Raw genomic sequence first — 27,970 nt, forward strand, 5'->3', positions numbered from 1 at the left:
GATGAAATTGTTCTGAATACTTAACAGTATGAAGCATGTTTAGAAAGATTTCCATGATATCCAGTATGTAATAGGGATGGGACCCTCTCTAACGATAGCACACCCCACGGACTATGGACCTGAGCTCTAGCTCAACATATACTAGACAGTTACTGAATATCTGTGCTGAAGCAGCCACTGTGCCAAGTGCTGGTTGACCGAGGATTTGTGATTCGGAGGAGGAGGTGGCCTTGGAAACAGTGCAGTAGGAAGGTGTAGTGGTTGGCATATACAGGAGCGAGATGGAGGCAGAGGCCCCTTGTGATTCAGCAGAGGCTTCAAAGAGAAGCAGATACTTTCTGCAAAATAGCAGATGGGTTTACCAGTCTAGATTTGAAGTTGGGAAGGACACTGTGACAAAGTGTCCAGCTCGTGGCCTGAGGAGCCCGCCACGTGGAGCAAAGCCTAGAGTGCCTGTGGCTGAGTGATGGGATGGGACAGTCCAGGTGAGCGTCAGAGCCACAAGGGCTTTAAGCCAGGCTGGCTCAGAGAGGAGGAAAAAGGGGATTAAGTGAATAGGTGCCCTAAATCTGAGGCCAGCCAGCCTGAGGGCCTGGAAGCAGGAATTGAAAGTTCCCTGGAACCCAGGAAGTCCTCCTGTCCATCTTTCCATCTTGTCTCTTCTTCCTGCTCTGCTGCTGCTTTCTCTTCTCCCTGCAGACTGACTTCAGCTTTTCTGTCCAACCATCCGTCACTGGCCTCATTCTATATGCAGTGTAAACTGGTCACATAGTACAGATTGGAGTGACATGGAATTGGTTTTTTAGAAAGATCACCCTTGCAGTTAGTGTTCAGGATGGTTTGGCGAGAGACCAGTTAGAAGCCACAACAACAAGAAAAGAAAATGAGGGCTCAGAGTAAGAAGACTAATGGGGTGTGTGTGTGTGTGTGTGTGTGTGTGGAGCAGCGGGTAGATTTAAGAAATAATTCTTGGGATGGGGAAGCTGATCGAATATAAGGTAAAAGAGGATCAGGGTTGGCAGAAAGGCTTTTAGCTCCAGAGCCTGGCAGATAATACGACACATATAGATAAAGGAACACAGGAGGCAGGAGATAGGTGTGTTGGTGGGGCAGGCAAGGTGGTTATGATAAATATAGTTGTAGAGATTCAGTCTTTACACCTGAAATATCATGGGAAGCAGTGCAATGTAGAAAGAGCCCAGATTTTTCAGTCAGTAGTCAGGGTTTGACTTTCAGTTTTATATTGTCTACAGGTAAACTTCGAAAAGTTACTTCAGTTCTTTGAGGCTCACTTTAACGTGTGTCTTGCCGAGCTGTTGGGAGGATTATAGGTAATACCAGTACAGTGCCTTGCACACAGGGTGCCCTGGCCTTTCCTCTTTCCACATTGCCCCGCCCTCCTTCCCCTCTCATGGTCTTTTCTTATAGTGGGATAGGCCCCACAATTTGGTGGGGAATATGACTGCTTTGGGCTTGACTTCAACTTAGTTTTGGAAAAAGGACAACTCTATACTTCCTAAAGCAGTAAAGAGTGCATTATGTTTCTTCGAACGATTCTTCTAACCAGTCCACAAAGTTAGTGGGCGTCAGTGGGCCCAAGGGGAGCAGAGGGAAGCAGCGGACGGAAGTGCTTTTTATTCCTGAAGAAGGCCAGCTGGCTGTCCTGAGTGCAACCAGTGACTTGGCCCTGTTCCTCTCCTTGTTTTCCAGAGCTAAGTGGTGATTGGGAACACAGAAGAAAAATTGCTTGCATTCTGAATTGCTTGCTTTCTGAGTAAACTCGCTGTAGAGTGTATTTGAACAGCAGCGCTGTTTCCCTTATGCCAGCTTCACCACTCTGGGGCCCTGCCTAATAGTGGAGCTTATTCAGAAGGAGAACAAAAAGGGAGGTGTTGTTTCAGTTTTGAAGGGCTGTTAACAGCACAGCTGAAATGTGTTTCTATTTTAAACATAATCAAGTATAAAAATGTTATACCCTTAACCAAAAGAGACCAGTATGGGCCTCTGAAAATAGCTTTCTTTGTTTGGCTGGGGATGAGCTGCCTGCTATAGCCTCCTAGCTCTCCTTGCCCAAGTGAGGATTCTCACTTGGAGGAACAGGTTATCTTTATACTGGAGTTGCCATGGAGATGTTGAGGGATCAGTAGCGAGGTAAAAAGGAGTATACAAAGGAGCTCCCAAGGAACCTTTTGGTCCTTCTTCTGTATTACTGTGACTGTTCTGCTACTGCTGCTCAGCAGGGAGGGGAGTGGCGTGGAGAGGTTGGAATTCCGTGTTTAAAACACTTGCTGCCTGCCAGTGTCTGTTTTTCTTCTCTGTTCATGTATTTAAAAACAAAATCATCTTCAAGTGTAATGAAAAACTAAAATGTTCCATAACTATCCTTATTGACATTAAGTGATTTCTTATGTCTCCATACAACTAATTTTACAGGATTAACATATCACCACTCCACCAAGGGCTTGATTATGGAATGAAAGCTCTAAAACCCCAGACATGGTTTTGAGCCCCAGCAGGGAGGACAGGAATGAGGCTACTAAGGTACAGGGTGTGCATGTCCCCCTCCCCTGGGTGTCGCAGGTCCCAGACATGACTCCATCCTGCTGCTGGTGAAGGGGAGACAGCTTTACGTCCTGTGTGCTACCTGAGGTTACAGAACTCTTCCCCTCTGCCCCCTCTCTCTCTGTCTTTGTCTGTCTCTCTCTCTCTCTCTCTGTCTCTATGTCTTTCTTTCTCTTTCTCTGTCTCTCTGTCTTTCTCTCTCTCTCTCTCTCTGTAGGGTAGGGTTCAGATGAGTCCAAAAAGAGGAACGACTGTAACCAGTGCTGTGGGAGCTCTGCTGCAGAACAGGGCCCTGGAGGCCAGTGTGGTCCCAACCAGGCCAGGTGAGTTGGAGTGAGCATCTCAACTATCGAATGACAGAGTCAGAGGGGGCCACTGTTGGCTTTGGGATTTGCTGGCAGTCAGCAAAAGCTATGACATCTAAAGTTGCTTTGGGGTATAAAGATATGTGGGTTTGTTTGGGGTTAAAACTTATTTGCCAAGAAAGGATATTTCCTAATTTACCAGGATTAGACAACTCTGAAAATGTACAAAGTTAGATCTGATTACAACAGCGGGGTCTAGAACCAATGTTCTCTGGTCTGGTAAAATTAAAAAGAGATTAAAGTTAGGAGATGGCAGTGTGCCAGGTTTTGTGTTGAAAATAAGGGAAGAAAATGAAATCACTGTCTCAGAGAGATATCCATACTCCCATGTTCATTACAGCATTTTTCAAATAGCCAAGATATAGAAACAACTGACGTGTCCGTTGATGGATGAATGGATAAAGATGGGGTATATATTATTCAGCAATAAAAAGAAAAGGAAGGGCTTCCCTGGTGGCGCAGTGGTTGGGGGTCCGCCTGCCGATGCAGGGGACGCGGGTTCGTGCCCCAGTCCAGGAGGATCCCACATACCATGGAGCGGCTGGGGCCATGGGCGCTGGGCCTGCGTGTCCGGAGCCTGTGCTCCGTGGTGGGAGGCCTGCGTACCACAAAAAAAAAAAAAAAAAAAAAAAGGAAATCCTTCCATTTTCAACAACATGGATAAACCTGGAGGGCATTATGCTGAGTGAAGTAAGTCAGAGAGAAGGAGGACGAATACTGTGTGCCCTCACTTACGTGTGGAACCTTAAAAAGTTAGACTCGTAAAAACAGAGAACAGAATGGTGGTTACTATGGGTAGAGGGTAGGGTGGAAGAAATGGGGAGATGTTGGTCAAAGGGTACAAACTTCCGGTAATAAGATGAATAAATTCTGAGGCTCTAAAATACAGCATGGTGACTCTAGTTAACAGTACTGTATTATATACTTAAAAACTGCTAAGAGAGTAGATCTTAAATGTTCTCACCACATACACACAAAAGTAACTATGTGAGGTGATGGGTGTGTTAACTAATCTTATTGTGGTAATCATTCTGCAATATATACGTGTATCAGTCATCATATTGTACACCTTAAACTTATACATTATATTCAATTAGATCTCAGTAAGGCTGGAAAAAAAGAAAAAAGGGAAGAATTTCCTTCCTAGAATGAAATAATTTCTTCAAATAACTGAAAAGGTATGACCACCATTATAGTACTTACTATATGCTTGACCCATTTCACTTAATGTTCGCAATAATCCTCCAAATGTTTTAATCTATGAAGGGAAACTGAGGCACACAGCTGGTAAACAGCAGAGCTGGATTAGATATCTACTGTGCTTTCTCTCTTCATTGAGCTGCATTAGTAATAATGCGCATTCTTATGATCAGCATGTACTATGAAGGCAATATGAATTAATTCATGATCATATTGGCCCATCTGGTCACAAGTCTTATTTTGAAGGTATTATCAGAACCAGAATAAGAAGTGCCAGTTTCACAAAGTAATAATAGCACTAGAAATTTTTATCATTAGTTTTTAAATTCCTCATGAGTTGCTTATCATGGGCTTAAAAATTGAATTGATATTTTAAAAATTTCCCCACAGCCATCTAAACTCCAATCATTAGTTTTTTTCCTGATCTGCAGAAACTTAACAATGGGGTAGGTTTTAGTTTTCACTTAGAAAAAAAATAATTCAAATTATATATGTGTTCTTTTGGTAAAACTTCCACTAACAAGCTTTTTTCTAAAGTGTAACAATTAGTGTCCTTCAGAAAAGACAGTTTCTTTCTACTATAGCTTCTTTTCTTATTTTTTCAACGAATATATTATAATGCTTCCCTTCCAGTGAAAAACATCCTTTTGATTTTGAGGTTGAAGCTTATTTGCCAAGAGGGAATATTTCTTAATTCATCGGGATTAGACAACTCTGACAGTGTGCCAAGTCAAATTGAGTACAGCCTCGGAGTCCAGGACTTTCATTCCCCACTCTAGTAAACCTGGAAAGAGACTGGGAATCGGGGGAGACAGGCATAGTGTTGAAAATAGGGGAAGAGTTTCCTTCTGTGAACTAAATAATTTCTTTAAAGCAGCAGCAAGGCACCAGTAGAACGGTCCTGAATTAGGGCTTAGCAGTCCCGTGTCCCAGTATGTGGCATTAAGTGGGACGCTACAAAGACAACAATTTGATACACTAGGAAACAGAGGAGTAGGCCAGCAGATCTAAGCAAAACGGTATTACATTTGTTCTTGACTAGTTAGCTGTGGTTATAACTGCTGTGATGTTGCCAAGTAAAAGGCAGAGTCCAGCAGGGCCCTCACTAGGTTCTGTACCGCCACCTGACCTCGCCGTCCACTGTCTCTCAGTCCAGCTGCAGCAGCCTGTGTTGCTCCCGCTCACTCCCGGCTCAGGGCCTTTGCACTGGCTGCCCTCGCTGCTGAAAGCCAAAGCCCTCCCTCACGGATCTGCACTGCTGTCTCCCTCCCTCCCTCCCTCCCTCCAGTTCTCTGCTGAGTGTCCTCTTCCCCGTGTGCCTCACCCCCAGCCTCTGTATTTAGAAGTGATCAAGGCCTCCATAATTCTCTTTGTAGTTTTTCAAAATGGCATTTATCATCATCTGATTTCATTACAGGTTTGTTTATCTCCTTTTTTTTTTTTTTTTTTGGTTCGCGGGGCTCTCCCCGCCCTGGGCCCAAAAATTTTTTTTTTTTTTTTTTGCGTTCGCGGGCCTCTCACTGCCGTGGCCTCTCCTGTTGCGGAACGCAGGCTCCGGACGCGCAGGCTCAGCGGCCATGGCTCACGGGCGCAGCCGCTCCGTGGCATGTGGGATCTTCCCGCAGCGGGGCATGAACCCGCGTCCCCTGCGTCGGCAGGCGGACTCCCAGCCGCTGCGCCACCGGGGAAGCCCCTGTTTATCTCCTTCTTGTCCCCCCACCCCCAGATAAAGGGATGTAAGTTTCAAGAAGGCAGGGATCTGTCTGGTCTATTTTGTATTGTGCTGCTGTATCCCTACCTGTTAGAATTGTTCACGGCAGTTATGAAGTGCTCAGTAAATACTTTTTGAATGAAATATGTTGGAGAAAAGTGGGTATCTTGAGTCTATTATTTCTCACTTAGATTACTGGCATATGATAGAATTGTCCTGTTAATTAGCTTTAAGAGGTAGCTTTTTGTTTTATTTCAGGCTTAAGATGCCTTTTCAATTTAATTTCTATTCTTTCCTGTGGCCTCACCTGTTTACATTTAAAATTAAAATTGTCAGGGTTGGTGTGCCTTTAAATTAGGCACATTTCATTCGGAGCCATTCTGGGGAGGAAGCAGAAGTGTACTGAGGGGAGGTTAATTTTCAAAACTCTTCAAGGCTTGGAGAAAAGCACTGAGTCCCTCTCGCTAATGTAAACAGGCCCTGTGTGAATCACATTCACATCTGCTGGCCGTTGTTTTTGTTCTGGTCAGTATTAATCTATTTGTAATATGAGGGCCTTTTAAAAATTGTTGTTGGTCTTGCTAATTCTACATTGACAGTCGATGGTTAAGCTACTTGGTGTCCCTCGCCTTCCACATTAATTCTTTACTGTCTTCATCTAGCTGGTAGTTAGGCCTCTCAAACTCTGGCTATCATTCTTCAACTCTCTTGAGTAAAATAAGCATTTAGAATCTCTCATTTAATAACATTTTGTTCTGAATTCACAGTCAGGGGAAATGTGTGTCAGGCACAATCCTTATCCATCCCAGAGTCTTCTAAGAAGTTTTGTATGTAGAGGAAAATCTCTGCCCAAGAGAACATGTGACGTTACATGAAGTTGATACACAGCTGCCATGGATGTTTAAAAGGATTCATTCACTCAGCACCTAGTTATTGTGTATGGTTGTTTCTTACACCCGTGGATTCTTTAAAAAGTCTAGGGGGAAAGGCAGTCAGTAATTATTAATATCTAATATTTAACAGTGGGATATAAAAGTCCTAAGGGAATCAAGAGATCAACTTTGCTGAGGGGGCTTTATGGAGGGGGTGACAGTCAGAGAGAGGAAGCTTCATAGAGGTAGAGGCATTTGGGATGAGCTTTCAGGATGAGCTACATTTTTTTTTTTTTAACTCAGCCTCAGCCTCAGTTTCTTTGTTTTGTTTTTTTTTTTAATTTATTTAGTTGTGCTGGGTCTTAGTTCCAGCAGGCGGGCTCCTTAGTTGTGGCCTGCCAGCTCCTTAGTTGCAGCAGGCAGGCTCCTTAGTTGCGGCTCGCTGGCTCCTTAGGTGAGGCACGTGGGCTCCTCAGTGCGGCATGCATGTGGGATCTAGTTCCCTGACCAGGGATTGAACCCAGGCCCCCTGCATTGGGAGCACAGTCTTTTTTTTTTTTCTTACTATTTTTTTTAACATCTTTATTGGAGTATAATTGCTTTATGATGGTGTGTTAGTTTCTGCTGTATAACAAAGTGAATCAGCTATAGATATACATATATCTCCGTATCTCCTCCCTCTTGCATCTCCCTCCCACCCTCCCTATCCCACCCCTCTAGGTGGTCACAAAGCACTGAACTGATCTCCCTGTGCTATGTGGCTGCTTCCCACTAGCTATCTGTTTTACATTTGGTAGTATATATAAGTCCATGCCACTCTCTCACTTCGTCCCAGCTTACCTTTCCCCCTCCCCGTGTCCTCAAGTCCATTCTCTACGTCTGCATCTTTATTCCTGTCCTGCCCCTAGGTTCTTCAGAACCATTTTTTTCCCTTTAGATTCCATATATATGTGTTAGAATACAGTATTTATTTTTCTCTTTCTGACTTACTTCACTCTGTATGACAGACTCTAGGTCCATCCACCTCACTACAAATAACAATTTCGTTTCTTTTTATGGCTGAGTAATATTCCATTGTATATATGTGCCACATCTTCTTTATCTGTTTATGGGAGCATGGAGTCTTATCCATTTCACCACCAGGGAAGTCCCAGGATGAGCTAGATTTTGACCAATGGAGAAAAGTTGCAGAAGCAATGAACAAAGATATGGAAATAAGAATGCAGAGGACATACTCTGGAAACAAATGGCCCATTTGGCCAAAGCACGGAGAAGAACTGGGGTTAAAGTTAGAATGGAAGGCTGACACTAGAGCAAGGAGGGCCGTAAATGCTTGGCGAGACGTCCAGACTATGTGATTAACACCGAGGCTGGTGTCACATCCCCAGGCACGCGCATCTATGTAAGTTAGACTATTATGATGACTTAGAAACTTCTTGGTTCTAGACACTTTTAGTCTGCAAAAATGTCTCTTGAGAAAGAGCATTTTTTTTTTAGTGGCCATGTAAGAAATTAATGCTTACTGTAGAAGATACTGGAAAATGGTATAAAGTAATGGTATAAATGGTGTAAAGAAAATAAAAGATGTCCATAATTCCACACCCTGTTAACATTGGTATCTCTCTTCATTTTTTCTCTTTATACTCCTTTATTGTTTTCCTTTTATCAAAGCTAGGATCATAGTCTGTGTACACTTCCTGACTTTTTTTCACTAATAAACTTTGAACGTTTCCCTATGGCAAAGAGTTTCTTTAAAAACATGGTATCATATCACAAAAATACAATGTAACTTGTTTATCTGTTTTCCTGACTTGAATAGGTAGGTTGTTTCTACTTTTTTGCTGTACTGAATATCCCTTCTTCATGGACAGTAGCCCATGCTTAATTGTACACTCTTCTAAGCTCTTCATATATTAATCTTCATTAATCCTCAAAGTAACACAGGGAAGTAGACATATTATTCATATCCCTAGTTTACAGGTGCGGAAAAGCAACTTGCACAAGTAATTTTTAATAGGAAATGGTAGAGCCAAGCAAATCTTTATCTACTTTGGGAAAACTCGGTCAAAAAATATAAAGATTAAGGAGATAGTTATATAAACATGTTTATATATTATTATATATTACATTATTTAGTACATATTATATACTATTATATATTACGTAGTAGGTATATATTATTTAGTAGATATATGTTAGGAAATTGTTTTAGAAAAAAGGTGTGGCTCTTCCTTCATTCTCATGAAGATTCTGATGTTCACATGGGAACTGAGTTTATAGCCTAGTCAGCAAGTATCTACATGGCTATTTTCTCAAGGTTTTTGATATAAGAGTGACAGATTTACAGGGAAGGTACCTCTGGGCAGCAGCTTCTCCAGCACCTTTATACGGAGAGACTAAGATCACTGTGAAAATGTAGTTCTGGGTTCTAGAGCTGCGTTGCTTCATATATTTAGTGAATTGCCTATAAAGCTTTGTTGGTGTAGGTTCTGCTTTGGTTTCTGGAGCCAGTGGATTTGATCAGGTTAAGCATCTTCCCTGCGCCAGCCTCCCCTCCTTACCTAACCTAATTGCATAGCAAATGTAATGAGTTTTGAAGGGTCAGTTGCTGATTCCTTGGAAAAAATAAAACTTGGAGATCTTTGGGTAATACGAACACTGAGTTCTTTCTATCCTGTGTTCTTTGATATTGATTCACACTTTCCTTGGGTTGTTTGGTTATTCCCTCTTTGTAAAACACTGATTAGATAGAATGGAGGCCTCTAGGACAGAGAGCACTAATTCTTTTTTTTTTTTTTTTTTTAATGATTTCCTTGAGAATCCCGTCCCATACCATGTGGTCCTTTAACACAGACTATGGTATGGTATGCCTATATCCATAAACTCCTACATCTCCATACATAGCAGTGCTGCTGGACACGAAGGAAAAGAGTCCTGTCTGGGGATTGAGTCCATCACTGTGTAAATAACGCCAGGGAGGGAAGGCATCTCATGCTTCCATAAGGCTTATCAAACCCTTTCTAGCATGAAAACAGGCAAAGAATTGTGAAGACATGAAATACTCAGGATATATTTTGAAAGCCAGGGCAGTAGTGGGGAGAGGTGTTGAAGGTCAGCTTGTATAATTTTATTTTTGCTGTGTTGGGTCTGAGTTTCTGTGCGAGGGCTTTCTCTAGTTGTGGCAAGCGGGGGCCACTCTTGCGAGCCTCTCACTATCGCAGCCTCTCTTGTTGCGGAGCACAGGCTCCAGACGCGCAGGCTCAATAATTGTGGCTCACGGGCCCAGCTGCTCCACCGCATGTGGGATCCTCCCAGACCAGGGCTCGAACCCGTGTCCCCTGCATTAGCAGGCAGATTCTCAACCACTGCGCCACCAGGGAAGCCCAAGGGTCAGCTTGTATAAATGGTGGCCCACTGAGGTGGTGGTCCAAAGGGCCCATCCATAGGCAAGTGAAGGCCTAGGGGTAGAGGAGAGAGGGCTCCTGAGACAGTTTCTGTTTTCCTTATTATTTGGCCCAGGATGGGGACTGAGAACTTGTCTATAGCTACAAAACTAAACAAAACAAAAGAAGAATAGAGATTTTTGAATCCAGTGTGAGGATTTCGTAATCATTCCTTTTTTCTGTTGTTGCTAATGTTTGCTTTTACATAATAACAAATCTGTTTATGTCTGCAAAGGATTAGCAGTGGACCCTGCTTCTGGAGCAAAACTCAGACAAGGATTTACTAAATCTAAAAAAAGATTAACTCCTAGAGGCCAGGTAAGAAAAAAAAATTAACCTCTAATCCAGGTGTTGCCGATCATCCAATGGGCAAGACGGTTACTGAGCCTTTAAGAGAATGAATCCATAGCAGGCCAACCAAAGAGGAATTTGGGCAAATCCTGATTTGTGTTACTAAAATGTATGTTCTTGAAATGTACTCTTTTCTTAAACATATAGTTTGAAATGACATTCAGTTTTTGTTTCTTGGATCTAACAGGAAAGGGGAATGATTTTTCATTTTGACCTGGAAGGTTACTGCCCTGTCCCTTTTTCCGAACAAGGACAGTTCCCTGAGATTGACACTGAATAGGACTGCTATGAAGTTGGAGACTTTTTGATATGTGAATTGTTAAAACAATTAAAATTTTAAGAGGCCTATATTACTTAACATTCTCATTGTGGAAACAATGAAGTTCTAAAGTAAATGCCTTTTCTTTCTGCTTTCAGACTGGCTCCCTAAGAGCCCTCAGCCTGGATGGCTGTGTACCCAGGAAAGCCACCTAAGGGGAAGGATGGGGAGGCATCTATTTACATGCCCATGATTTCTCTTGAGACATCATGTAGAACAAGTAAAAACTAGCTTCAAATTTTCTTATCTACTCCCTTCAAAATTTTCCCCCCAAATCGTTAAACAACACATCAACCTGTATGATAATGCTTGATTTAAAGATTCATTTGAAGCTTTTTTTTTAAGTGGACATTTAATAAGCTTTTAAAGAAAACGTTGCTTTGATATTAGAAACTTTTAGTGAAACAGTCTTCGGTGTACTAACACCATTGCTTTCTAGGAAAATCATTTTTTACCTAGCTTTATTCTATATAATAGCTGTGAAATGTCAGCTTTGTTATTTGCTTCTAATGACCATTAAACTATAATTAGTAACCATTCCTATTTTAAATGTCCATCTGTATACCATGTATAATTGTCTCACACCAGTGTACACAGTTGATTGTGGGGGAAAACTACAGTGGAAGGAACAGGTTACAGTAACCTTCCCACCCTGTGGAGAGGATGCTCTAAGTGGCCTCAGGCCATTTATTTATCATGGCCAACTTGGAAGTCAACTGTTCATTTCACCATTGGTTTATGTAGCTCTGTTGGGAGGTGGTGTCTCAACTATTTTTTTCCCTTGGTCATCTTAAGGGTTAGTAAACTCTTTTTGTAGAGTCATTTATACTTAACTCTTGCTTTTTAATCTAAGAATTTTATCTTTTATTAAACTCGGAATTTTATTTAGGAGTAAGCCATTTTTTTCTAGTTAGGAGAATACCGACCCACTCCCACCTGTGGTACAGCAAACATGACATCTGAAAGTCTTACGATCTGTATTTTGGGAACTAAATGCTATGTTTTATGCTCAGGTAAATCAGGTATGTGTTCTGGAATTGACTGAAGACTCGTAAGCCACATAAAAGTATTTATGGAACCTTCTGTAAATGGAATTTGGGAAGCTTGAGCTGAGGGGAGCTGCCACTCTACCACTCTCCGCTTGCTCTGAGAGATTGCCTTCCCTTGGAGAGGTAAGTGGATTTGGGAACTGAGACATCCCAGAGCAGTAGATTCCTACTGACGAGGTAACCTATGTCCCTCTGTCTCATTTCTTCCCCGCAAGTGAAACCGTAGTTTAAGGACCCACCATGTCAGTTCCACACATGCAACAGCCCGGCCCCAGGTAGCTTATCTACAATGCGTCCCACCCTTTATGGTCATCAGTATCACCTTTAAGGACTGTGAACCACAGTTTCTCACATTTGGCTAATATGCTGCTTTAATGGGCAAACGAACTCAAGGTTTCCCTTTCTCTACCCACCCCCACCCTATTTCGAGGTAAAACAAGCAAAAATAAACAGTATTATGGGGGAATCTTTTCTGAAGAAATCCCAATATGAAATAATTTCTAATTTGTTCTAGAAATTAATAGTAAACACGATTGTAAAACGGGATCATGGTAGCCTAGCCTAGACAAAACTTTAGTAGCTAGTATTCTGACCTTATATATCAGAAATAAATTACATAGCATTCTGGAAGGATTCAGAATGTTATACAGTAATTTTTAGAAATAAGTTCTTAGCACTGTGAATTTAATGAAGCATATAAGCTCCAACCTTAAATCATAATTATTTTACTCAAAAAAAAAAAAAGGGGGGGTGTTTGTTAGTTTCTAATAGATGCTGACTAGAGGTCAGAATAGTAGTTTCTGTAGGGGATGTAATGGCCAGGAGGGGGCATGAGGGAGCCGGCCAAGGAACTGGAACTGTTTTCTATCTCAGTGTGGATAGTTCCGCAGTGTGGTTGTATATAAAAATTAATCGAGCCACGTGCAGAATTTGTAGAGTTTATTATACGTAAGATATATCTTCATATAGAAAGCCTCTAAACACAAAAGACAAAGGAGCTTTAAAAAAAGGTTAGGTTTTATATTTTAAAAACTCATTAGATACCAAATTCAAGAGATAGATTATAGTTACATTGTAAAACGTTATCTTTTTTGAATAAAACTAATATTGACTTAAATGATGAATTTTAAAATGCATTTACTTATTGGTGATTAAAAATATTTAAGCAGAGTAGTATTTTAAGCCAGACAGAGCAAAGGAAATTCTTGTTTAATATATATATATATTTTTTTTTTTAAATTCCAGTAATATTCTTAAATTCCTGTTAAAAATATAATCAATATTAAAGTCAGTAAAATGCCTTTTTTGACTGACGCCTGGATTATTTTACCGCTTAACCTGGTTACACAGTGATTTTTTTTTTTTTTTTTCTGTCAGATGTAACTGACAATCAGTTTAGTCTTTAAGATAAATGAAGTGATAACTCACATTGTAGCATCCTGTGGAAAATATTCAAACTACATTTAAAATGCTTTTTTAAAATGGAGACATCTATTATTCCACAAGAAATTGTTTCTGTAAAACTATAGGTTGGCTATGGCAATAGTAACTAAACTACATCCAACCCTGAAGGTAGAAAAATCCCTGAAAAGAAATACACAGCCTAGTCATAATATGCAATATAAAGGTTATTTTCTTATTTTAAAAATTCTCCCATTTTGGAGAAATCCAAACCTTTCCATAGTTCCCTTACTAGGCAGTGCCACATAAAGTTATTTAGTTAACATTATGATCATGGCTTACGATTAAGTTCAATTTGACAAACACCTATCTATAGCAGCCCTCGTATGGATGTCGGTTATGACAATGGTTGCAGTTCCATTAAAGAATACTTGCTTATTAAATTTGGTACAAAGCATGAATACTCCGGACAGATTGGCACAATACATGCAGTTCGAGAACTCTCTTCTCTCAAGCCAGTCATCACTGAATAAGCCATATTCCAGTCCTGCTTTCTGACTCTTTCCTTGTATCATAACTGATGTTTAAAATGCTTCTTAAAACATCTTCCAGAATAAGAACGGTACGCTTTAAAAACCAGTCATCTGAATGCATGGTGGAAATGAGGCAGGATAGCTGAACCAGTGCCAGCTGGGAAAACATGGGGGATGGGGGGCAGGGGGAGCTGGCCCAGGCTCATAGTGCTCATGGCGAGTGAGGGGTCTTGTTGCTGCTGCCCCAGACAGCTTAACCTGTGGGGCAGAGATTCCCCAGGCCCCAGGGTGAGACTGCTGTTCCCAAAGGCATTTTGGGTAGCAGGAGGGGGCAGCTGCCAGAAGCCCAACAGAGGGGAAAGGTCCAAAGAGGCAGGTATTGTTAGGTTCACAGCGTCTGCAGGTAGCTCCTTGGGCAGGTTTACTTTACCAGCACCTCCCTTAGCCAGATCAAAACCTGGGTTGAGCTTGTGAGGTGACTGAGGCTCTTGCAGAGGCAAGTCCTCAAGCAAATTGGTATTGCAAAATCCTTTAGTATCCGCTTTGAGGGGCAGGCTTGCAAGTGGGGAGTATGAGGTAGAACTGGTGTTGTACTTGTGATTCTGGAGGGGTGGGGGAGGAGAGCTGGGGGATGCTACGGGGTGGAGCGGGGCCAGGAGCTCTGGCAGCGCTGGCACAGGCTGGGAGGTTTGCTCCGAGGGGCCGTGGGTGTGGCTGTGTACCTCAGCTGGCAGGCCGCTTGCAAGCCCGTTCTGTGCAGGAGCCCCTAAAGGGAAAGGAGGCAGTGGGGCGGCCTTCAGCTGGAACTGCGGAGAGAGGGAGTGGAAGGTGTTCAGAAGGTCTCCGGACTGCAGACTCTCTTTCATCAGCTCCTGTGAGTGTGTCTTCTTGGTGTGTCGCGTGAGGTGGTCTTTGCGCCCAAACCTCTGGGCACAGAACTGACACAGGAAGTCCTTGCAGCCTGTGTGGACCACCAGGTGGCGCCGCACGTCTTTCCGGGTGTAGAAGCATCTTTCGCAGTGGTCGCACTGGTGCTTCTTCTCCTTGGCTCCACTCGGGGGCTTCTCTTCGGCGTGGGCCTTGAGGTGGTCCAGCAGCACCTCCGTGCTCCCTAGCTCCAGGGCACAGACCCCGCAGGTGAGGTCGCCACTGCTGGCCGCGTGCAGGGCCAGGTGCCTCTTGTAGCCCAGCATGGTGTTGTACTTCTTCCCGCACTCCTCGCACCCAAAGGCCATTTTGTTGGGGTCGTGCGTCTGGAGGTGGTTTTTCAGGTGGTCTTTGCGGTTGAAAGTCTTCTCACAATGAGCGCACTGGTGGGATTTCTGGGGCGAGTGGGTAGCCATGTGCCTAGGAGCAGAAGGAAGAAGTTCACAATAGACCCAGTGGTTTAAGAGCTGGAGAAACGTAGAGAAACAAACAGTATTAAAATGTTGATAGTAGTTTTCTCTAGGTGGTGGCATATGTGTTTTAGTTTTAAAATACTTTTCTGTATTTTCCAGATTCTACACATAAACGTTATAATAAAAAAACAGGTACTGCGTGATGCCGTTATCACACGTGTAAAGAATACGCTTTGAGAACATTTTCCTAATGTACACCAAGATTTCTAGACAAATACAAGTATACACGTATTTGAAGATACATGATCGTGAAGACATATTTTTCAGGAAGGGGTTTAAATGACTATTCTATACTCTTAAAATTTCTGAATTTCCAGAAGTGATCCAATTTGCCTTCTACACATAACCCCATACCCCTGCCCCCCAGTGTTGTTGTTATTTTTATTGTTTCCAATACAATTTCTGCTTGGTCTTTATTGAGACAAAAAGTTCAGGCCTTAGACATAAAGCTAAAAGGTCTATCATGTTTAACCTCAGAGAAAGTGTCTTACTGGACCCAGAATGCCAACCCCACCACCTGTTCTCGGAGCGTCAGCCTCCTGCCTCCCATGAGACCTTTACGCTGAAACCTTTACGCTGAAGTCTTAGTTTCTGCCGTTTAATACTTTCCTATTGGCTATCATGTCACATGCGTGCAGCCCGTCTCCATTTCTTCAGGATCCCTCTTAGACACCTTCAGCTCACTTCCTAAAGGTCACTGGTAATTCCTTCGGCAAAGTTCAAAAGGACTTTTTCTAGAAGGACTAAGACAGTAGAGGGAAACATACACTGACTGCGGCAGGTTCTATGAGACAGGTACAAACAGTGTTGAGGAACGGGGACAATGCAACAGGTATTTGGGGGATCTGAAGTGATGCTGGTCTCTCCAAGTTTCACATGCATATTTAAATACATTCCTAGGTTGTCGAAAGGATTTTTCGAGGCTGCTAGAGGGCAAATAACAAACTTGACATTTAAACAGTTTTCTTTCTATTTGGTCCAGCACTAATGTTTAGGAACCCTAAAGCTCTGTTCTGGATCTTGTCCCTCTCCCCTTTTTCCTTTGTGAAGGATTTTTATCTGATTAAATTTCATTTATCACCCCTGTGTTAGATCAGTGTCCAGTTAACAACTCTGGACCTGGTATTTCCTACCCACACTTTCCTGTCCTAATGCTGTCCAACCTCTGAGAAAGGCTCGGGGGGACACAACTCTTTCCTGAGCAATGACACTTTTCACATTCTACCAGCTACCACCCCTCTTTTTTGACTCTTTCCTCTGCCTGGCATCCAATTCTTCTTTTAATTTCTCCCTTCACCTGCTCATGCAACAGTTCCAATCTAGGACATGATCATCTTATGGCTGAAGTTACTTCCACATTTTGTTTCCCTCCCTAACTTCTCCTCTTACCTCACAACCCAAGAAACCACCAGTTTCGGTCTGTCCTACAGTCACCGAGTACCACCGTCTTTGGGCGTCACCTGGACCACATCAATGATCTTAGAATTCCTCCGGGGTTAACTGCTTACACTGGGACTTCGTCTGCCTTGCCAAATCACTGTTCCTGCCCTTTGCTATGTCCATCTAACTGCTTTCATCCTTCGCTGTATTAAGAAGTCCCATGTTCTCTTTTCTAGTTAAGCAAGTCAGTTAGTTTCTTCTTCAACCTCTGCTTATAAAATGGATCTTATGTTACAACTGAGGGACACAGGATGGAATGCTGCCCTTTTAAAAAAAAAAAAAAGCAAAACCTAAAGCATCCTGCCCTCTTGCCACTCTTCTATCCCTTTATTGGATCGCTGCTTCAGGCCAGAGAGGCAAGAAATGTCGGGGACTGCGGCAGGGAAGGCCGTCCTTGCATGAAGTACACTGCTTCCCTTTTCTGCTTCTCTTCACACCCTTAGCTGAACAAGTCGTTTCCCTTCCTCAGCACCACCACCACCTACCTCCTAAATATTGCTTAAGACATCTTCTTCAGTGCGGTTTACCACAGTAATCCCACCTAATTCCTGTCATTCCAGTAATCTGTTAGCGCCACTGTCTTTTCCAAATATTTATCTCCTATATGTGTTTTGGTCTTTATCCATGGCTATAATATCCTCACTGTGGCTTAACTGCAGCTAACACTGCTTTTGGTGTTCGGGTAAGGATAATTACTGTGTACACATGAGAAGCGGGTTGCAAAACAGGAAGCCTTTGCAACAAAATTGGTGCATACAGTAGGCACTCAACACACGGCAACTAGAGATCAGCCGACGTATAGAACACATTTGAATTTCAGGCGTGTATAGGCTTATTTTAACAAATCAGCTTATTACATCATCTGTAACAGTGTTATTCTTTAAGAGCCATAATTTATCTCTCTTAATTCTTTCAAGTGCCTTCCTCCAGGGGCATTCCCAGATCTAATTATAATGTGGTTCGTGTTCATACCACTCAGATGGAAACTCTCTCCTGCTAAATTCTGACTCTTACCTGTGCATTTATATGTTAGTCTGAAAGTGAAAGTTCATTTCATGAAAATTAGAGGCAAAAGATGCATTTCCCTTAACCAGGTATCAAAAGAGGCACAGACGAGTGGCAGTTCTGTGTGTATAGCTCTGAAGGTACCATATATTCAATACATAACACACACAGCATTCATTGTCAACCAGCCTACTGTGTGACTTACTGATTTTGAGTATATATTATACGCAAATATAATATAAAAATCCTTTACAGGCAGAAAACTACATCTCATATATTCATGTCCCTCAGGGAAGTGAGTACCTAATAGGCACTCAAGAAATACTGATAATTCAGACTAAATGTACTATATCTAAAAAAGGACCTATCTCCTAAGAGAGTAGTTTTCACCCTCTGTCGTATCATGGATACCTTTGAAAATCTGATTAAATGCACATACTTAACATCTGTATACCCAACAGAATTCCACTTGTTAGGGTGGCTTTTAGAGCCAAGTTGAGAAACTGCTCCAAAAGCCAACGCTCGGAGAGGAACCCTCCCCCCTCCATGCTCACTCTCAGAACCTAGACAAGCTCTCCGTATTTCATACCCGGACTGTTAACAACGGATTGCAAATCAGTCTACAGGCCTCTTCCCTCTTCTCCAGATTACTACCAGAGCCATCTTTCTAACATCCTGACCAAATCACGTTTTTCAGTTCTTAGACTTACCAGAAGAAAACCGACCCTTTAGGACAGCAGACAAGGCCTGTTTTGAGCTGCTTCCTTCTCGCCTACACTTTGAGCCTCACCCCCATTCCCATCCGCCGCTACCCTCTGTGCACTTGTGCTTCAAGGACAAGGCTTAGGGCTTTCCCAGAACCTCCTTCCTCACTGTCTGCCTCCCATTCATTCTTTAGATCACAGCTAAAGACTGTACCTTTCTGAGGAGCCTCCCCAGGGCTCATCAAGCAGCGGAGAACAACTTCCGCCACCTGCATAGCTCTGTCAAAGCCCTTAGATTACATTTTAATGGTGTTTGCATGACTATCTCCCCAGCCATGTGTCTTCTCATCTTTCTGTTCCTAGGCCTGGCTTATTGTAGGAACACAAGAAATATTTGTTGAAAAAGTGAATTGGACACTGCAAAGCACAACTGTCATACAAAAACTATAGTAATCACTGGAGGTACAGCCATAAAGGCTAAAATGCATCCACATTCTGCATCCCTTTTCCCCTGCAGTGTTTGGTCTGAGGGCTAGCAAAGCCTTTTAAAGGTATGTGTAAAAGTACATACCTTTTCTAAAGCCTCTCACCTCATTAATTTATATCTGGAAATGAAGGCTTTGCCACAGTCTGGCTGCAAGCACTTGTAAGGTCGCTCCCTGGAGTGGGAATAATTGTGGATAGTGAACTTCTCCAGGGTGAGGAACGTCTTGCCACATAATTGGCAGGGGTAGGTGGCCATGGGCTTTGTCTCTCACACCTTCCTTTTCAGATGCGCTGACCAAATGCTGTGCCATTTAAGTACAAATAGAAGGACGGTGCTGAGCACATCAGCAGAGCCACAGCAGCTGACCGCCAGGCCAGGGGGGAGGCAGCGTTGTGGTCCCGGACCTGGTTCTACCCAGACATGGGCCTCTCAGTTACCACTATCTCTGCTTCCTGCTTCCCACATCCCAGTTTCCACGCAGTCTCAGGTTGAGAGGAGCAAGTCTGAGGCATGGATGAGGTTCCAGAGCAGAAAGGCAATCGGCATCACTAGAGCTGGGGCACGTCCTGGACCACCAAACTGTCTGTGGAGAGAAGGGGAACAGTTTCCTTGCATTTCATCTGAAAACAATGCTTCTCCTCCCCCACCAGTTCAGCATCAACTCCCCAGAATCAACGTGTTCCTTTAAATGGCCTGAATGCAGCACAACTCTCCATCCTCCTGTGTGCTTTAAGAGGTCCTTCTGGATCTAAATCCACCTGGATGGGTGGCAGGAGTCAAGGGCACAGTGTTTTGACGGTAGATGAAGCACACTTTCCCTTGGGATAGAGACAGCTATTTCCATGGAGTCGGTATTATCGACTTCAAACCATGATTTCGGGTCATTGTGAAGTTCAGTCTGCCAATTCAAAGAAAAAACAAAAAACCCCCCCCAGTGTGTTCAAGTGTTTTACTGGCACAGAAAAAAACAAAAATCATCCCTGCTTATTCAAACCATGGGCCAGTCCTCTTCACTCACTGTTGGCAGGACATAAGTTGTTTATCACACCTGTTTAAACTTCCAGGGGATGAGCCGAAATAATCTGTATACATATAAGTTAATTTGTTTGTGAGGTTACCATGCAGGACTCAAGTCTACGATGTAAACAAAGTGGGAATAAAGCCAGTTCAGTTCACTGATGTGGTGCCTTCAGAGGGGAGACAAGAGATTCCCACAGAGACAAAGGGACAGCTCGGGCAGAGCTCAGAGCACATTTAGATGTGCAGGCACCATCCTCCAGGAAACTGTTCTACTCTTCTTTTCCCCTTTCGTTTATGAGGACGTTTCCTCATTCCCCAGCCCCAGCCTGGGGGACCAGCTACCTGTTGGAAGGCCGCTCCTAAGAGGTGGGCTTGCCGCCTCAACCTGCCTCAAATCCCAGTTATTAGCACCCTTCCAACCCAGGCAGATCGCCCAAATCCAGGCTCGTCTTCTACCAACAGACCATCATTTGGAAGCCTTAAGAGTCCAAAGCAGCATCATGAACAACACAGTAAAGGCCTGGCTACCTAGAATCCTGTGCTATTCTAGACAGAGTTAATCCTCAGGCAATGGACATTAACCTTTCAAGTGCCAATATTTAAAAAAAAAAAAAAAAGATAGCGTACTGTATGCTTACATTAAACACACTGGAGTAGCTTTTGTACCCAGGCCAGCTTTTTCTGAACTTTGTCAAGTGAGCAGGGCACTCATGGCAACCTGACCAATCACAGCAGGTCTTCAAGGCGTCTGTTCCCTGCAGTCATTCATTTATTGCCAACTCTTTTAGAGCTGCTCTTTACTGTTAAAAGTTAATTTTTACTTACCTTTGTAGTTACTTTCAGATCAGAAAGTTGGAGTCTAGCTAGATGGAATTTTACTATAATAATAGTTCAAGCATCTTTAAACATATCAGCACCTAGCACATGCAACATAGACAAACACATTCCTTTTTTAAGAGGCAAAAAGTGCAGGAAACTTCTTGTGTTCCTCATCAGCTAGCTCGGGTGTTTTTAGTGTCTGGTCAGAGTTCACGAGGAGCCAGCACCAGGCAGACACCCCTCACCATCCTGCCCCACCTGCTTGGAACCTTCAGAGCTGACGTGTGCACTTTGACCTGAAGCTTCAAGCACTGATCCAAAGCCGGGGACACCGGCGTTCTCAGCTAGCATCTTGGCACCAAACCTCCCTTCTGATGGCGACACACAGAGCTTATTCCTCTGTGACCAAGTGTGACTTAAACTGAGCCCCTGTCCCAGCTCTGTCCAAACCCCTCTCCCCCAGCTCCTTGCTCCTGCAGCGTCTGCCAGCTCACCTCGCTGCCCGGCCTCGAGGCATCTCTACCACCCTGGCCACAAAGTAATTCCTTCCAGGAATTCTACCCTGTGTGGCCGAGTTTTTGCTGCCAGGACTCATGGTGTGTCCCACTTCTCATCCAGCCTAAGTCTGGCTATAATACTGGCCCAGCTATAAAGGCATAGAATTTATCATCATCATTAAATATACTCATTCACTGGAAATTGCTGTGTTTTTTTCCAGGTCTATTTTAAGAGATTAAAATGTACACACAATATGAAGTCTGAAATTCATTTTTTTCTTGTTCTCTTTATAGCTGAACTCAGAATAGTGCCAGTCACTCAGAAGGAGCTGGTCTGGCTTCTCACCTACACCGATCCCCTGCGTGTATGCTTTAAACTCATTCTCCCCAGCTGCTGCTTTATGAGAGATGACCAGTGTCCACCGGAACTTTCTGTGACGGAAATGGATGGCTATCAAAATGTGACACCGAGAAACTGAAAATTTTCTTATTTAAGTAGCCACAGGAGGCCAGTGGCTGCTGTGCTGGAAGACACAGGCACTCTCAGTTTCACTGTCGAAAGAGACAAAGGCGAGGCTACCCTTTCCTTCAGGCACAGCTATGCCGCTCATTTGCCCTCAGGCGTTTCCCTGAAGCACCAAAGGTATTTATGTAGATCCAGTCATTTGTTTTATGAATACAGTAGAAAGATTCCCTACTTCAAATTCCAGCTCACCCCTTTGTTAGCTGTCCTGAGTTTCAGTTTGTGTTATCTATCTGATGCATGTAAATGAGCTGGTAGAAACAACCAACTGAAACAAGATGGTTCTGAAAGTACCCTGTAATCTAAAAACACCACACAAATACACGGTAGCATTTATAAACACTGGGATTAAAAGCAGAAACCATCAGCTGCAAACTGGCACATGGTTCTAACCACTGAGCTATGGATATAACAGAAAAGAGACACACGTTCTCTCCTATGTATGCTTCACCAACCGTTACTCATAGGGGGAGGACCCAGTAGCCTGGATAATACACATGCTCAACACACACAGGACATACGAGGTTGCAAGTAAAAACTGGCCCGAGCTCTTTGTTTCTCAACAGATATCAACTTTGATTGCTCACCAACGCACCAAGCATACAAAGGAAAAATAAGATTTATTCAAGAAAAAAGTACCTGCCTTTAGCACTGAATAAAGTTTTCCCGATGCACTTTCCAGCCACTTCCCTAGATTCAGAAGTCCAACAAGCTGTAGACCTCATTACCTTTCCCTCTCGGGCCTTCAAAGACGGTGGGTATATAATCAAGGCGTTTTAGACATGGCCATACTGTATTTAAATGTGAGACATTTCCTCCAACTCTTTCCCCATTAAACTTGCAAAGAACAACAACAAAATGTTAAGTCACTTAAGCATTTTTGTACTTATTAAACTTATTGCATTAATGTCTTTGCCAAGACTGTTATCTTTCTGAGTTTTGGTCTCTGTGTTAAATACACCTAGTCCAACCCTAAGTGTAAAAATTGGTCCTCAGATGTTGAACTGAATTAATTTATAATAGTAAACATTCCTCAGTTTCTTCAGGAAGGCTTTCTTTAATGATGAACTCAAATTCACAACTAGTTATAACATTTCATTCACCATAACTCTGTATTTCGTTAATAGGAATCTTCAAATATAAATATTTGCACTGTTTTCATGATATAATCACAAACTATTATAAACACAGTCTTCCCAACAGATTATAAATTCACTGTGGCTGAGGATCAAAGCCCAGCTATTTTTAAAAAATAAACTGTGTGGATACTACAGCATCTCCCATCACCATGTACTTGACCAGTACTGGCTGACTGCTGCTGATTCCAATCTTTGGTTGAAACCTGATGAGCTTTCTGGCCACCACGCCCTTAAAACAGACTTGTGATTAACTTTCTATTATTTGGCAAACCTCCAACAGTCCTAAAGGAGAACTAACAAAGGGATGGTCCTGATGATAGTCCGTTCTGTAACTTGACATGCAGATTGCATTTGAGTCTTAAATACGGTAATAGTTCAACACCTGTCACCCTGGAAAGATAGTAAGTCTTCCCCCAAAACATCTCAGGACATAATTTTCAATCCCCTTGATTCTAAAAATACTGAGTGAGTGATACAGATCTGCCAGTATGCCAAAGAAGGCTTGTGCCATCTGCTTCATTCTGTTCATGCTGATTATTTTGGGGATGAGAGAGCATCAGATTGGAATAAGAACATATATATATGGCAACAGCCAGGAAGGACTGTGTTCCCTGAGGGCTGATGGTATACGACGGCGGAGGGAGAGGTCAGGGCACAAGTGTAGTTCCAGGACGTCCCCAGTGCTGCGTAACACAATCAGCTAATGGGAGACAAATGTTTTACAACATTCTCAAAATAAACTATGACTTCTGGCTTCTATTTCCATTGTCCCCAGTGACACGATGCAAGGCCCATTTCTGAGAGGAAACTGAATTTCCATTTTTAGTCTTGCAACATGGGAACTCAAGTTCTTTTCTTGACTCCATCACTCCTTGTGGACAAGAAGGTTCTACTCTGGACTTTTCTCTCTCCTAGTCCTGAAACCTGGGATTGCTTTTATATATATGTGTTAAGGCCAGTTTTAAAAGGGCCTCTAATAAGCTTCTGTTTCTTCTTACACTCACAAAATATGAAAGAGCCAATCATGGAGCAGGGAAGGTGGAAATGCATTGTTTATTTGGCTCCAGGAGGCTCCTAGAGAGGGCGCTCCCCTCAATATTTGAAGGACTCTGATAGCAAGTCTCTATCATCTATGAAAAAACCATCCAGAAACATCAGCTGGAGGAAGAAGCTACTCAGAACCTCCAGGTGGTTGCTACTTCTTGGTTTTCATTATGCGCATGCATTGTAAAACTTGTTAGGTGGTGTATCTGAGCAAGCGTGGTGCTAGAAGAGTTGGGGCTCATTATATGTCTCATCAGCGAAAGAGGAGCTCTTGGGACTGGACTAGTAACCTGGTTGAGGATTACAGATGTGAAGCTTGACGAGTACCCTACCAGATAGCTGTGGCTGGGTTTTCAACCTTAACTGAGAACAGGGGTTCGTAAGTGGGGCCCATGGCAGAGGTTCCAGGGCCCATGGCTGAGAAGTCTCAAATATTCTGTGCAAAATTAGGAGGCCTGTGTATTAGAGTTCTTAAGAGGAGAGGGACCATAGCTTTCTTCAGATTTTCTAAGGAGCTCTAGATTTAAACAGGTTAAAGGACACTGACTTTGATGAAAAAAGGGGAAATCCCTCTTGGTGCTATCAATTCAGTTTCACTTTCCACAAAGTCACTGATATTTCCTAAGCGATGGACCATATATTTGGTGCCTCAGTCACTGTATTTTATCAGGTTAAAGTAAAAAAAAAAAAAGGGGGGGGTCTATAATAATTTTCTTTGGAAATTCAAGCAATAAACAACTTCTACAAATTTCGTTTCAAACGTGGGTACCGATGATAATTAATAGATTCTGTCATCTAAAACAGGCCTACCTTTTGACTAGAGGGAAGGTTGCCCTCAAAATCATAGGGATTCATTTGTCGGCATCTTTAAAAATCTTTTATTAAAGTGTGTGTGTGTATGTGTGTGTGCCCTCAATAAAGTACTAAGATACTATCATTAAAATCCGTAACACCTGAGCTGACACACCACTTGGAAGAAGGCTCTTGCCTAGGATGAACTCTCAGGCTGGATCCCCAAAGCCTGTCACCCCACTATGTCTGCAGACCTCTCTCCCACAGTGGCCCAAAGGCAACCACAGCTGCAGATCCATCTACTTGGTATTTCCTTAACGTGCCACCTTCTCTCATGCTTCTGTGTTTTCCACACTATGCTATGCTCCTTTCTGGACTATCCCGCCACCCCCTGTCTACCTGGCCAACTCCTACTTTCCTCGTCACTCCCAGGCAGAGGAATGAGCTCCTTTTCCACCTGGTGAGATGGTGAAACGGGAAGCCCACCAAGAAAGCGACTGGAACGGTCCAGGTGAGCCTGCAGGGGCTTGGGCTAAGGTGGTCGTGGTGGAGATAAAACAGAGCACTGAAAACCACGGCTCAATTAGAAAGGGAAGATTGGTTTGGTGAGAAACTGCTTCCACAAAGGGTTCTTCTGTGTGCCCTCCAGAACTATTTATCCAACACTGGGTAGACATCTCCACTTTAGTATGTTTGAAACAATTTGCTTTCAGTGGTGGGAAGCATTGGCTGCCCGCCCCCGGTTCTGCTCTGGGGGGGCGCCATGCACAGCAAGCCCCTGCCTCCCCAGCCTGCCAAGCAATCAGGTTTGCAGCCTACTGACTCTTTTAAACTGTCACCTTGAGAGGCTTTATTTTGTTAACCCAGTGACTAAGCTCTTATTTTCTTAGAAACAAGGCTGGAGATAAGCAAGAAAGCCGAAGTGAACTGTTTACCTAATACCTAGAGAGAAAATTACACCACAGCTTTAGAACATCAAATCTATGCATTAGACTTAGAAAAAACGAAAAAGGACGGGGTGCTAACCTTCTCTTCACAAACAGTGTGAGTTATATCTAGTTAAAGATGGTAAATTGAATAAAAGTATGTAGCCCCAGTCTCTCCTGAAACTCTACTAAAACAGTATTGAGATTTTTTCAAAAACACAACCTAAGATAACAGGAAAGGAGAAAACTGCAACAAACTTTTGGAAGCTGGAAAGCAGGTAAACAAGCAGTAACTGACTTAGCCGTGCTAAGAAAGCGGAATTCTAAGCCAGTAATGAAAAGCTACGAAGCAACCTGATTCACCCCGCAGAACCCATCAAAAGTCTCAAAGTTGGGCACTAGGTACTTCTGGAAGTGGGGATAAGAGTGGGTATAGAAACAGAGAGAGTGGTTGAAAGTCTGTCGGTGCATTCAGCCCTCTGACCCGCTCCCGAAAGAGGGTATGAGAAGGGGGTCCTACGCTGAAACAGGGTGAATTAAGTAGAAGTTTGCATACTTCCCCTATTCGCCTATCAGAACAAAGGCAACCAGGCCTATTATACTCTCCAGGACAGGAGACTGAAAGAGTCTTCTCTGGGAAAGCTGACTAGCCCAAGAGAAAAGAGCTAACGACAAGGACAAATGGCAGTCCTGAAGGGTTTACCCATATTCCCCTACAACGAAGCCCTTGTTGACAAGCCCTATCTAAGTACACAAAGCTTCCATCAGCTTTTCTATGGCTCCACTCACAAGTCAGCAGGCCTCCAAGGATCACCAGAAATCAGAAGCAAGCATCTATTAGGAAAAACCGACACAGAACAAACAGAAAAAGGCAGCTAGGATAATGAAGAAGAAAAAAGACTGTATGGAGAAAACTTCAGAAACAACTATCATTAATATCCTAGAGAGAACAGAGATATCCCCAAAGGAACCGGAGTTTAAAAAAAGAAAACAACAACAAGGACAGTGACAAGTGCAAGACCCCAGGCGCAGGCATTTGAGTCAAACTTGCTGGGGGAGCATCTGAGAATCTGCAATTTTAATAAACTCCCCTGATGACTCTTAGGCACCTTTATGTTTGCCAATGTGGCTTCTTTTGAGGGTACTGCTATTTTTACATCTTTGTTAGTCCTAATGCTCACTAGTGACTAGCACCATGAAGCAACCTTTTATGACCCAGAGACTGACAGTAGACCATCCATAGGTTAAACTGTTAAAATGTGCATGATTAGAGTAAGAAACAGGAGCTAATTTTTAAGTTAATAGGACAGTTTACTATCTCTGTCATGTGACGAAGGTGCCTATTATCACTGCTTCTTATTAAACATTTGTACTAGAAGTTGTGGTCGAAACAATAAAGCAATAAAAAGACTTAAAATTGGAATGGAATAAATCTTTTGCCATTCACAGATGACTATATAGAAAACTCCAAAGAATCCACACATAGAGTATGAGAATTAGAAAGTCTGACGAGGTATTTGGTTACAAAAATCAAAATACAAAATCGACTGCATTTTTAAATGCCAGCAAACAGAAATATAATTTAAAATTAATTAGCCACAAAGCAAAGATAGCTAGGAATAAATCTAACCAAAGACAAACAAGATATTTATGGAGAAACTATAAAACTATACTGAAAGACAAGAGAAAACCTAAATAAATGGAGAAATATACCATGTTCATGAATAGGGAAATACAGATAGAATTACTGTAATATTGGCAGTTCTCTTCATATCGATATACTGATTCACGGAAGTCCTAATAAAACTTCAACAAGGTTCTTTGTTGGAACTTGACAAGATCATTCTAAAATTTTATATGGAAGAGGAAAAGTCAAGAATAGCCAAGACTTTCTCCACTCAACTGGCTCATTCTCATCATCATACAAACGGACCAAAGAAGAAAAGGTAAAAGATAACAGGTAAAAACTTTTATAAAAGCTACAGGGGGGCTTCCCTGGTGGCGCAGTGGTTGGGAGTCCGCCTGCCAATGCAGGGGACATGGGTTCGTGCCCCGGTCCAGGAAGATCCCACATGCCGCAGAGCGGCTGGGCCTGTGAGCCATGGCCGCTGAGCCTGCGCGTCCGGAGCCTGTGCTCCGCAGCGGGAGAGGCCACAACAGTGAGAGGCCCGCGTACCGCAAAAAAAACAACAACAACAAAAAAAACAAACAAAACTACAGTAATTACGGCAGTATGATATAGGCACAGGATTAGACTAGTGGACCAATGGAGTAGAATGAATAGCCGAGAAACAGACCCACTTTTGTATGGAAACTTAATATACAACAGGGCTGGCACTGCAATCACTGGGGAAAGAATGGACTACTT

The 27,970-nt window shown here is 42.9% G+C and overlaps 2 protein-coding genes across 5 annotated transcripts in view; one reads left to right on the forward strand and one right to left on the reverse strand.

Annotated features, from left to right (window-relative positions):
* The window catches only part of ZC2HC1B (zinc finger C2HC-type containing 1B), a 33,950-nt gene extending 22,829 nt beyond the window's left edge, over positions 1 to 11,121 (forward strand). The window contains exons 6-8 of the mRNA XM_024747935.1: positions 2,780 to 2,885; positions 10,395 to 10,471; positions 10,922 to 11,121. Of these exons, the coding sequence (XP_024603703.1) occupies positions 2,780 to 2,885; positions 10,395 to 10,471; positions 10,922 to 10,978 (240 nt within the window). The 3' untranslated portion in view covers positions 10,979 to 11,121. The remainder of the gene's footprint in view (positions 1 to 2,779; positions 2,886 to 10,394; positions 10,472 to 10,921) is intronic.
* A 1,673-nt stretch (positions 11,122 to 12,794) lies between these two features.
* Positions 12,795 to 27,970, reverse strand: part of PLAGL1 (PLAG1 like zinc finger 1) — a 97,127-nt gene continuing 81,951 nt past the window's right edge. The window contains exons 7-8 of one of the 4 annotated variants that reach the window (XM_024747931.1): positions 19,280 to 19,425; positions 12,960 to 15,153 (exon numbers count right to left, since the gene is read on the reverse strand). In XM_024747931.1, the coding sequence (XP_024603699.1) occupies positions 13,914 to 15,149 (1,236 nt within the window). In that variant the 5' untranslated portion in view covers positions 15,150 to 15,153; positions 19,280 to 19,425 and the 3' untranslated portion in view covers positions 12,960 to 13,913. The other 3 variants (XM_024747930.1, XM_024747933.1, XM_024747932.1) reach the window with 3 other exon arrangements.

This window comes from Neophocaena asiaeorientalis, unplaced genomic scaffold (genome assembly GCF_003031525.2).
Source record: "Neophocaena asiaeorientalis asiaeorientalis breed wild unplaced genomic scaffold, Neophocaena_asiaeorientalis_V1.1 scaffold123, whole genome shotgun sequence".
NCBI lineage: Eukaryota > Metazoa > Chordata > Mammalia > Artiodactyla > Phocoenidae > Neophocaena > Neophocaena asiaeorientalis.